Below are 12,925 nucleotides of genomic sequence, written 5' to 3'. Positions count from 1 at the left end.
AGCCTTCAGACTGGTCAGCACTTGTTCATGCCTTCAGTAACAAGATGAAGGACACAGAAAAGTAACAGTTCTGCCCATTTTCCTTGGAAAAACCATTATGGCTAGAAGTCAATTTTGGATTTTTTTTTTCCTTTTTTAAATAATGCAAGCTACTACACATCCTCGAAGACCTGAAGCAATGCTGACTGCAGCACTGCCCCCTCCTTCCTATTGTACAATAATCCATCCATGCTCTCAAGAGTGACACAAGAACAAACACTTTATCCACAAATACCTGTACACGGCATGTTCAGAACAGCATTCAGCCAGCCTATAGAGAATCTACACAGGGAACTCGTTCATATGTAACTAGAAGGGGACACAAGATGAGGCCCAAATTTGACAAATCTTGGTTTGCAGAGTCATTCCTCCTGTGGTCCCCAATGCTACCACATACCCCAAAAAACAACAACTCTGTAGAACAACTAAGTACTTGCAAGAAATCTTTTAGTAACAAATCAGCATGTGCACACAATGGAGAACTATTGCTGGGGGAACAATCCTATTTCGGGTTTTCAAGGAGATTATAAACAGTCTAAAAAAATCCATGTGTAAAATACTTCTTATAAAAACAAAATTCCCATCAATGCTCATTAGACTTCACGAATAAAGTCGGTTCCAGGACAGGACGACGCCACAGCCTTGGGCAGGAGCCCCATGTGCTTCCAGCCGAGTTCAGGAACACCTTCCCACGTGTGTTCTTGGACTAGCTGGCAGCGGTGACGACTCAGACCTTAACATGCGAAGGGGGCAGAAGGGTGGTGGCACCTCCAGTCCCTTGTGGTTACTCTGGAGGCTACTGATAGTCCCAGGAGAAACACTGCCAGGGTGGGCAACACGGACGCAACAGCTGTGGGAGTTAATTACCCCAGTGGAGAGAGGAGCAAAGACCTACGGAGATCTCAGGCTTGGGCTAGCCACCAGCACTGTTCTGCAGCTTCAGGGACAGGGGAGTGTCACCAACCCTGCCCCTCGGCAGCAGGAGGCACCACGTGCCAGAGGCTTTTCCACGTGCCCATGGAGCCCAGTGTGGGGCTGTAGCGGCCAAGCAAGACTCGCTTCCTCCGTGCCACAGCCCCAGCAGGGACCACGAGCAGTTCACGTGTACGCACCACGCCTGGCACCACAAACGGGCGAATCCGTGAACGCTCGTGGACTGCGGCTGCTGTCCTCCAGCATGTGGCACTCGCTGCCAACCAAGGCCATCGCAGCTCCTCCTCTTCCAGCCATCCTCCATCTTCTCAATGTACATTTGCACACAGGGTTTCTATCCAGGCTTGGCATTGTTCATCAGGAAAAAAACAGCTGAGATCACTGTTGTGACAGGGTACGCACCTGGCATGAGCTTGATTATTTTTTTTTATATATATATATATGTATATACACACACGAGACACATGAAAGATGGTACAAAGACAAAATTAATGGGAATCGGGTCAACATGACCCAACTCAAACAAGCTTATCATCATATTGCCACTTAAGTTGATTAGTTGCAACATTTCCATGATAAAGAAAGGGGTAACCCAAAACAAGGGATTGCAATTTCATGATGGAGAAGGGACAGCATACCCGGGAACAATGCAACTCCCCAGTTCCCACACGGGGCTCTTACAGACACAGCAGATGCGTTCATGAGCAGAGGGCTCCTCAGAACTGCTGCTCTCCTCCTCACTGCCAGCAGCCACTTAACATTTGGCAAAAGCTTACACACTGATTGGAAAAAAGAAGCAATTCTTCAAAAATAAAAAATACTGGATTTAGGGAACAGGAGTGTAATACAGTTTTGATAGGAGCTACAGAACTTTCCCCACACCCAGCCAGCACACAGACAACACCCGAAGTCCATGCTAGTTTAACTAGAAATAGATGAAAGATTCTGGATTAGTGTTTACTGTTTCCTGCCATTTCTTGAGCAGGTGTGAGGTGGGGGGGAGAGGGAGGAGGAAACAAACCTGATTTCACTTGGTTGTTACATCAGTGTTTTCCAGATGCGTCCCAAAATAAAATTCTCCCTTGTTTTGGTTTTCCCAAAGTACAGCCACTACTATAGGGGCCACTGTAGGAGATTCCTCTTTGAGAACATAGAACAAAACCAATCACATATTTTGGCAAAGTTATTAAACACTGACAAATGAAAAAGACAACAGGTGAGTCCCTTCCAGAGCACAAAATGCTTTGAAGATTGCTGTTCAGCTTTCATACACTAAAAATTGTCCACAAGAGGCATTTTAACAAACAAGTCAAATCTTATTAAGCGCCCTTCCCCTGCCATAGCCATTAAAAAACATAACAGAAAAACACACCCTTAAAATCGTAAGACCCAACTAGGCCCTTCTCATACGTACAGTACATACATATATATAATATATATATAAAATATACAGCTTACAGTTTTGTAGTCCTATTACAGTTAAAGCAGACTGAAAGGAGTGAGACTTTGTTTAGGAGCTCAGATCAACAAACAAGACGTCTCAAAACCCCAGCGGGAGACAGCAGATTCGAGAGGCCTCTTCAAAGAGTACGAACAGTCTCTCCAGGAAGCTGAAACAGAGTAAGGTCCTGCGTGTGGAACGATGCCCTGCAGGAGTTGGGAGCCAAATTACAGCAGCGCTCTGTACCAAACTGTGGCAGAACTTGCAAGTGATCAAACCTGGAATCTGTCCACTCTCCCCCACAACAGACCAACAAGACCCCTGGGAAGCCTCCTCCGCCGTCAGCCTCTCGGCTAGCTTTGTAAAAGCCAATCCTGCTTACATGTCACGAATGCTTCATCACAGAGCTGGAGGAAATCGGACTCGCTAGAGCTCCGCAGGCAGGCTGGTCCCAAGATTTAGTGAAGAAAACATCGTCCACACTTCTTACGCTCTCCGAGACGCCTGAAAATCTGTTCTTAAAACACAGTTTCTTGAAGTAAAACCAGAAGTGTCGGCGCTGCAGCTAGGTGCAGCGCGCCTTTTGCTCTACTCAGGACCTGTGCCCACGTGGACTTATGAAGCTAGGGAGGACAGACTCAGCAATATGGGTGCTTGTTTGAAGCCTACAAGAAAGTGCAGCTGGCTGTGCATTCATAGAGCATGGCTGTTCTCTAAGGCAGTGCTTCGGGTGAATCGAGAGAATAAGAAGGCCTAGTTCCATGGGTTCGTTTCCTGGTACCAATAAACGGGATTTCTGGTTTCAAAAGCAGCCTGCTTCTAAGGCCAAGCGTCATGTTGCTACTGCTTCCAAGTAGCTCTGCAGCTTACGGACGGTTGTCTCATCCAGGGAGAAGAGGTCAAAGTCAAAGGTTGTGTTGGTAACGTTAAAATGCCCGGTTTCCTCAATGAGATTTACAATCTGTAGAGAAAGGAGACGAGCAACAACATATAGAGAGAGCCCATCAAGATTAAGTACACTGGAAGGGCCAGCAGATACAAAGCAACCCATCCAGTCCTTCTCTTATCCCTTTAGAAAAGCCTCGGGGACATGTGTCTCTCGCAAGAAGAAAATCGCTCAGAAAAGCAAACCAGCTCCTCCTGCACTCCTGACTAGCTCAGTCTGGAAGGTGACCTGGGCACATGCTTCCTTTTCAATTACACTGAGATTGCCCAGCTTTGGGACAGCCAGCAGGACGACAGAGGAAGATGAACGCTTCTGTACCTTTTCCAACAAAAGCACTGCATGCACACCTGATTTTTTTTCTATGTATCTGCTTTCAAAGTAAACCAGACCCTCTCATGAAGGAGAGGCAAGTGAAAGGTCACAGGGGTCTGCCTGAGACCCTTGGACACCAAGTTTACCAGAGTACAACGGCCTGCCAGAAAGCTGACAAATGATCTCTACCTGCTGTAGCACATTGCGCTCTCGTAGTGCCATTAGTCGCCTGTGAAGCTCCACTAATTCATCAGTGTAGGCCTGTAAGGGAGGCATGAACAGAAACAGTGACATACATGGCATGTTTGTATGGCTGCCAAAGTGACTTTCCTAGCAAGGATCAGAGGAACTTAAGGCCCTTTCACACGTTCCTATTCTCAGTTTTACGCACCCCCCCCCCTTTTTTTTTTTTTACTGCCTCCTCTATCAAGTACTGGGAGACTATAGACTTCATGGAAATACAGATGGTCTGAATACCAACAACTAGGCTATTAAATAACACCAATAAATAAGCACCTGCCTCCAGCTTTAAGACATGATCAGAACCTTTGAGCTCACCTGTAACCAGCTTTAAGACACTGCCAAATACGTTGAGCTTAGAGGACCTCAACAAGGTGAAATCCTTCAACAAGGTCAACTTCAGAGCAAGTTCTTCATCAGCGGGTTGTACTAATAACTACCCATTACCTGAAGACACCTGCACCAATGCTCCGTGATCAACACCCTAGCAATCTGAGCACCTATTTGTGTTTAGGTGAGAAAAAAAATTCTTTGAGTGCGCTCTGTTCCCAGTTAGTTTTCCATACACCACAGTGGGAAATGCGGGATTGTTTACAAGCTCAGTATCATTTTAATTGTTCATATACATGGGGTTGTTTGGTTGTTTTTGTGTCATTGGTTTTGTTTTTTAATTTAAGCAGCCAACAAGGCAAGTTCCTGGCACACTATTGCTCACAGGGGATAGACTCTTAATCTCTAAAGCTGTCCCAGAGTTGCTCATGTTCATATCAGCAAAGCTGAACTCATTTATGTAATTGTACCAAGGCAAAAAAAATTGTGAAACATACTCCTCCTTAGCACGTCTACACAGAAAAAAGCATTTTTCCCCAAACACCCAAACAGTATTGAATGCTATATATTCTGGAAAAGTTAATATCTTTTATAAAAACACTGACAGTTGTAAAAGCTGGTGACAATTTCAGGCATTCTCTCTCTCTTCAATGGCTCTCACGGGTGTCCCATTCTATCTGTATTAAGAAGTCTAATAAAAGATACCATTTCCTACAAACCTTTTCTCAGATAAGCCCTCTCAGCTTTGTTTAACAGTATTCAGTGGCAGAAAATTTTGTAGCCAGCAGGAAACTCAGATGCAAGTATCTCCAAGATCACACTTAAACCTAACATTAAACAATTAACCTGTGATCTGTTATCCTGTTGAAAACGTGTTAAAACAGGAAAGCATGAGAGCTACAGATTGATTCTGTGATTAGAAAGAAGTATTAAGCTCCCGCTTAATTGATTTATGAGAAAAATCACAGGGGGGGGAACTTTCTGGACAACTTGGGATTCAACTATTTGCTTGCAAGTCAGCCATTCTTTAGGAGAACATACACTGCTTGACTCTCCCTGGAGGCAAGAAAAGAACAGAGTTTCACTGAACAAAGGTTTCAACTATAACAGCAAAGTAGAGCCTCGAAAAAATCCTTATTTTGTAAGATCAAAGACAGATGAAAACTGCCTTTTAATGAAGAAGCACTCACCACTGCAGCAGTGGCCACACCAATGGTTCAGACAAAGGGCAAGCATAAAACAATTTTAATATTTTGCACATGGAAAAGACCTGGGGGTCTATCTAATATACACAATTTCTTTAGCGTTACTCTCCAAAGTCTATCCTTTCAGCATCTGTTTTTCATTATACTCAAGCCATTAACCTGCCAAGGCAGAATAATCTGAACATGCTAGGCTGGCTCAAATTATTTTCTACACAGAAACGTTAGCGAGCATCCAACAGTTCCATGATATGCAAATTCTCAAACATACCTTGTCGTACGTTCCCTTCTTCAGGATCTTTTCTGGCTTGTTACAAGACTCTGGGCTTTTTCTTCCAGATGCCTGAGGGTAAAACAAATCAACATCAGGGACCAAAAGTAGTTCAGACAAAATGATGGCTTAATGGTTTGGATGCACAGCACTGAATCAGGAGAAATTACCTCTCTGATGAAGGAAGTGAAATAAGGGAAGCATCAGTGCAAGCCAGAACTAGCATCACGGATTGAACACGATACAGGAACCAGCACTGGTGGAAAGCAATTTTGCACGGGCACATAGGATGTAATACCTTATTATTTGCTGCGGGCAGTTTCTGACCAGGAGGCGGCTCTCGACTTGGCAGGCAGGAGTCCGCACTGTTATCACTGTCGCTGTCGCTAAGGCTCAGTCTGAAAGACAAGGAGCACAGAATTAGTGTCAACAGGCAATGGGAAACGTATCTAACTGTGTGTGGTTCAGCTGACAGCTAAGTGAAACAGAAACAATGCCCGCTCTTTTTGTTCTTTATTACAGACTACTAAATTGTCTGAGACAAAGTCAATCTGTAATTCCCAAGAATGTCCTTTTTCCACACCTGATATCACCTTTGCCATCTTCCATTTCCTGGGCAGGCAAAAGAGACAGCTTTAGTTTACACGTTACAGCTAGCAGTTCAGCTCTCCCATACTCGCGTTCCCTTCGAATAACCAAGTACCACCTGATTTTTGCAAATGGCAACTGCTTTTTGTGGGAATTCATTCAAAACAGAGTATTTGCTCAAGAGAGGCTTGTTAACATCTCCATGGAGAACCCAAGCAATAAAAAAATGTATCTATTTAGTGTTTCTGCTATGTCGTGACACGTTTGAGATTTCACAGAATCACAGAACGGCTGAGGTTGGAAGGGACCTCTCAAGATCATCTAGTCCAACCCCCCTGCCGAGTAGGATCACCTAGAGCATTCACCTAGATTTCCTCTTTATTCTCATGCCATACAGAGGAAGGTATCCTACTTTTGATGAGTTTGAAAAAAATATTTATTACCTATCCCCTTAAAGGTTAAAAAAAAAAAAAAAAAAAAAAAAACCTCTAAAATCTCTCAGTTCCTGTTTAGCTGATAATGACAGAGTGCAACAGATATTTTTGGTGAACACAAGCACTACTTAAAATTTGCAGCTGCTATCTAGGCGAAGGCATTTGGTTTCAAATATTCAGCCTAAGACTCCAGATTTTGGCTGCATCAGTGTTTCCTGAGGGGAGAAGGATGAAATTCAACTATTTCCATTGACTAAAGCAGGAAACAGCTGTTAACCAAGTCCCATAGGAGTCAAGTAACCAACTGCCTGCATGCGCCATCAGTGAAGACGCAGCAAGAAGAGCACACATGCCGACAGCCTCCACAACGCTCCTCTAATCTCTGCAGATCAAAGCTGTCACACACCATTCAGCTCACCAGAGATCTGAAGATGACAATTAGGTGATTATTTTAAGGGGCTCAGTCACCAACACCTGCAAGCTCAACACACACCACTTCCCAGTAGCTCCCTCTTTCAGCTTCAGTGATCTCTCCTTATCCAATTCTGTTCTCACCCTGCTGCTTTCATCGACACATCTGCTCATTTGCTTCTTCTCTCCCGCCTTCCTCTCACGCACAGCCCTGTCACTTTGATTCCTCCAAATAGAGGGCATGCAAAAATACCAAACATGGAGGGCAAAGAGACAGCAAACATCTTTCTTCGTGATTTGGTACCACCTGGAATCCCGGCTGACTGGGTTTGCTTTGACTGCTGCCTCTTCTCCAGAGGAGCTGTCGTCATCATCCGACTCCTCCGACTGCAGATCTTCCACCATGGAGCGCAGCGGGCCTAGGATCAGAGGGGAGAAATCAGGTCAGCACTGGCCTAGGACACATGGCAGAACTCCACCTGAACTCCCTGATCTAAATTGGATTAGTTATTGTTACGATCAATCAAGATTTCTTGGGAAGAATACCCTGGTATTTTCATTTTGCACAGAGAAGTTGCCAAAAGAACACATTCTAATCTCAAAAGTCAAGCAGAATTGACAAACATCCCGATTTCTGTAAAGCGCTCTGTCCCACCATAACCCTCCCACTCTCTTCTGCAATGAAAACAAAAGGACACGTTCTTCATGCATTTGGGGACTATTTTAAATGTCACTCAACAGACTGTATCTGTAGTAATACTGCATTTGTTAGGGTTAGAACACTTATTATCGCCACAGTACATCTCTTTGGATTATCAGTGGAGAAATCAGAAAAAGACAACCTGTTATGCACTAGCCAAATGATGAATGCCACATCTCTAATTTTTAGTAAAACATATATGGCATTGGAGGAGAAATTCTGATGATGCTATAGATCAAGCAGCAACACACACATTTATAAACTGAGACAGAAACCAAAGTCAACAGGGAGAAAGCCAAATCCAGAGAGATACCCTAGTCATAAATTAACTGCCCAAACAAGAAATGTACTTGTTCATAACTACACTATGACATTATTGCCTTTTCTTGCTGAAACATCACAGCTTCAACACACAGTTCCATAAAAGAAAGCGTATTAGCCTTGTATATAGCACTGGGGAAACAGATCTAATTCTCATGAGCCTTTTAATATTATGCAAGGAAGACTTTAACAAATTTTATTTCTTGCAACACACCTTGACTGTGGTTCTGAGATGGCTCGAAATCAGAGTCAGAGCTGGAGTCGGAGCTGGAGCTGGAGTTGGAAGGGCTGGACTGGACAGACTTAACCCCCCATAAAAGGGAAAAAAAAGAAAAAATCTTAACCCTTCTAATCTGGAGAATCAGCACAGAGCACAAAGCACAGTGAGACAGAAGCATTTGAGCACTCTAAAACACCATACATCACTGAATGCAATTCGCAGAGTTACAGAAAATACACAAAGGCAAGGTAAATAAAAACATTTGTGAAAACTTCAGTGCGCTGTAGCCCAGCACACTTGGGCAGCAGCATCAAAAGCTCCCAACAAAATTCTTCATGCCAGTAGTTTCAAATAATCTCAGTGATGAAAAATAGCACCTGAAAAATGCCAAAGTGAAAAAAAAACACCTTACTGTGAAATGCAAAAGATGACTGGCATGCAACCCAGCACAATTGTCAATGCTTTCTTTTAAAAAGCGTTAGTTTTTTCCAGACCTATAAGTATTTTAACCCACCGACATTCTCTGATCACCTCTTACTTGTCATTAGATGTGGAAAAGATACCTGTCCTACCGAACTCATTTAACTCCAAAATTAAAAGATATCCCTACTTTTGAGTACGCCCTCAAAACAGTTATTTCTACACTGATGTTAGTGATCCACTGGACTGTTTCCAGTTTCTTCTGGAAACCTAACAAAAACCAGCTAAACTCTTGTGAAACCAGCTCCGCTGGCAATACTGGGCAGTAAACGCGTGAGTAAAAGAAGTGTTACAGACTACTGCTCCTAATGACATCCAGAAGCCAAGTTTTAGTGCTCTGGAAGTTTTTGAGCACAAGCTCAGCTGTTGCACAGCCTTGGCGTGCTTTAGCGCACAGGACCACGAGGTGGCAGAGGAAGCAAATCAACTATTTCCTCCCCGACAGCAGGAGCGACTGTTATAATCGTCTCCAAGGTTTTTACTCTCTCGGTGGAATCTAGTTTAAAGATTCTTGATGTACTGTAACAGCACAGTTCTGTTTGCTTGTTTTTAAGTAACTCCCTGGAAATGTAGCATTTCAATTCCACTCCTGAGAATTCACCTACTATTTCTGCTATCAAATCCTGATGCTAGAAAAAAAAAAAAAAAACCAACTCACATTGCCACTGATCAATGAGCTTTGTTACAGATGTTAATACTGCAAGAACAATACTGTCAACAGGTGAAGAGGCACGTCTGCAGCTTTGGGCATTAATTGGTGAAAGCTGCAGGATTTTCATCCTAATACTGTCTCCATTCCCTATAGTTTATCACTAAAGATTAGAGTTGCATTTATTCAACTCCTACAAAAGGAAGAGGGGTGGACACAGGACGTTAAAAATAGGTATCATTACCCTTGTGAATTATTCAGTAGCAAAGCAGAATAATTTAGCAATGCCAATATCCATGTGCTGCACTCTGCAGCATACGTGTTTGTCTAGCAAAATTACAGCAAAGTAAAGAGCAACGTTTTCAAGATGAGAGCGCACAGCTCCCGTTTCTTTCTCAGATTCCATCTTATCATCCTTCATTCCTGATAATCTAGCAGGTGTTCCCCTAAAAAGACTTAATGGGGCTTGAGAAGCAGAAGCCAGAAGCTGTAAAGCACCCCCCCCTCCTTTTGCCATTGACTGTATTGGCTATTTCAACCAGCTAGCAGGCATCCCGCTAGACGTGCTCCGCATGCTTGGGCTGCCGTTACTGTCACCGTGATATGACAAAAGCGTATGCTAACAAAAGAAAAAAGCGATCCTGCCCTCAGATCTCAGCCTCTCCCTTTTGTCAGCACTAGCATTTAGGCAGCCAAGCATGAGGCCAGATCAGGGAACTGGTCTTGATGGAAAAAAAGAATACACAAAAAGGAACAACTAACTTTCAGCAGGAGCTGAAATGGAAGGAGGAACTCCTCCAGCCCATTGCAAAGTCACACGAGCTCTCATGCCAGCAGCACAAATGAGAGCAAGACCGTTCCTTTCAACAGCAGCCTGCAAAGATGTCAACTCAAAGCAATCGTGGGGCTGCAGCCTCAGAGCATGTTGCACAATACGTTGGCTTCAGCAGCAAAGCTGATTTAAGAGTTTCCGGGCCCCGGTCCACCTCCAGCTGCTCATTCACTTTAGTGATGTGGCTTACCACACAGAGCCACAAACAGCTGTACCAGTACAAACGATGGAGTAGCAAACTGCAGCATTGGGAGCAGAAAGACCCCCCCAGGATGGAAAAGGAACTCGGTCTTCTCTGCTGATGCCAATGCATTATGCAGTTATATCCCTAAGCTTCAAATTCCACAGAAACCTAAGCTGAGCTGACGGGCAGCTGCCACAGCTCCCCCTCCGTCGCGCTGACTATTCCTATCCTCCTCCTGGGCAGGCACTCAAATAGCTCTGTAAGGCATCCAACAGACACCAGAGCTGGTGCAAGAGAGGACACACAAGCATACAGAGCTTGGTGGGGGCAAGACAGGACTGCAGTAGACACCGTGGAACCACAACCACAGTTGGTGGTTTCACAGAACAGTCTTAACAATGCTATCAGCTTACAGCTGCATGGCAAGTCCCAAGGGACAGACACCTAAGAAATAAGGAGCTACAAGACATTCAGGCCTTTGAGAGCACCAGAGGAGAGAAGCTTGTAGTGAGGTGTACAGAGACGAGGGGCTGATGCACTTTCAGGTATAAGGCTTAAAAGCGGAGAGGAGTTGGTTCTTTTTAATCCACAAGCTTCACGCTCAATCAATCTGGAAAAATCTTTGCAGAGTAACTTAAATTAGCACCTCCCTAATAAACTCTTCCATTGGGAATCTTCTGCAAAAACCCTTTCTGAAGTAAACACATCAATACTTACTGTATTGTGGTGCTGATTAAATCGTAATCCAAGTTGTCCCTAGGAAATTCACTCTAGTAAAACAAATCTTTCTAAAAACAGTCAGTAGTAAGCAGTTCAAAAACTCATGTGACCCTATCCTGTGAAACCTATTAGAAGACATATAGCTTCTTTAGAGTAACCAAAATATGCAGAAAAAGTAGTCAGTTTGGGTTGGGTTGTGCCTTTCAACTCCTTTTTTTTGCCTTCTTTGGGTAAACAATTTTCAGAAGATAGAGGGTGAGGAATGTTCTTACTTGTAAAAAGGAAAAAAACATTTAGACAGCTTTTAAAAATAGTAGTAGAATAACAATTTGATTTGTTTTACAACACAATTTATTTAGATTTAATGGCATGTGGTTGTATTTTGAGCCTTAGCCAATAACATTTCTCACAGGCTATGTCAGGAATAGAGTTATTTACATTTATATAATGTTTCTGAAAAAAAATAAGTCCCTAAAGCTATTCACTCAATTTCTGAATTAAGATCAGGTTCAAAAACATTATATTATCATAAGCAGGTAGAAAGCCTGTCTACACCTACTATACTCTTGCTCTGTCAATGTCCTTGCAGGGAATGAACGAGATGCCATAACCTTAAACTCCAACACTTAGATAACCGTGCTTGCAGATAAACCTGCACAGCACTGCGTATCTGAACCGGGGGGTAAGCCAGGTAGCTGCAGTGATTAACACTGACCAGATTTTCAAACAGCAGTTTGTCTGAGAGCCAGCCCAGACAAGCGTGTGCCAATCTGATTCTTAGTCTTGTCTGAGGGAATAATTCTGACTGTCTTTTCATGCAGGGATTTAAGCATCGTGATGTAAAAAATCTGGGAAAGGACCAATCCCTACTCACCTCTGACTTGAAAGAAGTTTCATCTTCTGAATTTGACTCCTCCATTTCCACAGGCTTTTTGATCTCCTTGGCCTCACTTTCAGATTTTACCTTTTCCACTTTGGCATTCATCTTCTCCTTGGTTGGTTTCTTCTCTGGATATGAGGAAGACGAGGTTCTGGGAGATGTCCCCAGAATATTCTTTACCCCTTTGGAGCTACTCTTTTTTTGTTTTTTGGCACTAGGCTTTGGTGACTCCACATTGGAGGGCCTCTTGCTGGAAGACTTTAATTCCGGCTGCGGCCCACCCTTTGGAGAAGTGTTCTCCAGTTTGGTCTCCTTCACGGCCAGTTTTGGTTCCTTGAAAGCAGCTTTTGGAGGTGCCTTCTCCTCCTTAGGCAGTTTGTTCTCAGTTGGTTTTCTGGAGGAGTCCTTCAAAGACTTGTTTTGTTCTCTTTCAAGGTCTTTGGAAGAGTTTTTGCTCTCAGAGTCTTTTCTTGGCCTCTCTCTGTGCTCCTTGGTTACTTTGTGTGGCTTAGATGCCTTGCTACTTTCCTTGTTTGCATCCTAAGTATCAGTAACAGAAACATGCGAGCTAGGTATGAAACTGAAATTCTGCACAGAATTACAAAAAACACACTCGTATCACACTGAAGCACCTTGTTTCTTGTAGACTTACACCCACCGTTGCCAAATGTACTCATCTACCTCCGAGGCAGACATCTAGATTTCCCTACAGTTGATGGACAGAAATTGACAGTATGCACTTCAACATCTACCTTAGGACAGGATGAAACACGTTTCACAAACACGTGTTCC

At 43.6% G+C, this 12,925-nt stretch overlaps 1 protein-coding gene across 3 annotated transcripts in view; it reads right to left on the bottom strand.

The window, feature by feature from the left end:
• Positions 1 to 2,404: 2,404 nt before the first annotated feature.
• Positions 2,405 to 12,925, bottom strand: part of MLLT1 (MLLT1 super elongation complex subunit) — a 29,349-nt gene continuing 18,828 nt past the window's right edge. For 2 of the 3 annotated variants that reach the window (XM_035570879.2, XM_035570881.2), the window contains 7 exons: positions 12,128 to 12,673; positions 8,383 to 8,470; positions 7,455 to 7,566; positions 6,013 to 6,112; positions 5,715 to 5,786; positions 3,861 to 3,932; positions 2,405 to 3,374 (listed from right to left, as the gene is read on the bottom strand). In XM_035570879.2, coding sequence (XP_035426772.1) covers positions 3,246 to 3,374; positions 3,861 to 3,932; positions 5,715 to 5,786; positions 6,013 to 6,112; positions 7,455 to 7,566; positions 8,383 to 8,470; positions 12,128 to 12,673 — 1,119 coding nt within the window. In that variant the 3' untranslated portion in view covers positions 2,405 to 3,245. The remainder of the gene's footprint in view (positions 3,375 to 3,860; positions 3,933 to 5,714; positions 5,787 to 6,012; positions 6,113 to 7,454; positions 7,567 to 8,382; positions 8,471 to 12,127; positions 12,674 to 12,925) is intronic. The other variant, XM_050715677.1, reaches the window with a different exon arrangement.

This window comes from Cygnus atratus, chromosome 26, assembly GCF_013377495.2.
Source record: "Cygnus atratus isolate AKBS03 ecotype Queensland, Australia chromosome 26, CAtr_DNAZoo_HiC_assembly, whole genome shotgun sequence".
Lineage (NCBI taxonomy): Eukaryota > Metazoa > Chordata > Aves > Anseriformes > Anatidae > Cygnus > Cygnus atratus.
Note: the sequence above shows the minus strand (reverse complement) of the source record. Positions and strands in the feature narration are given on the sequence as shown.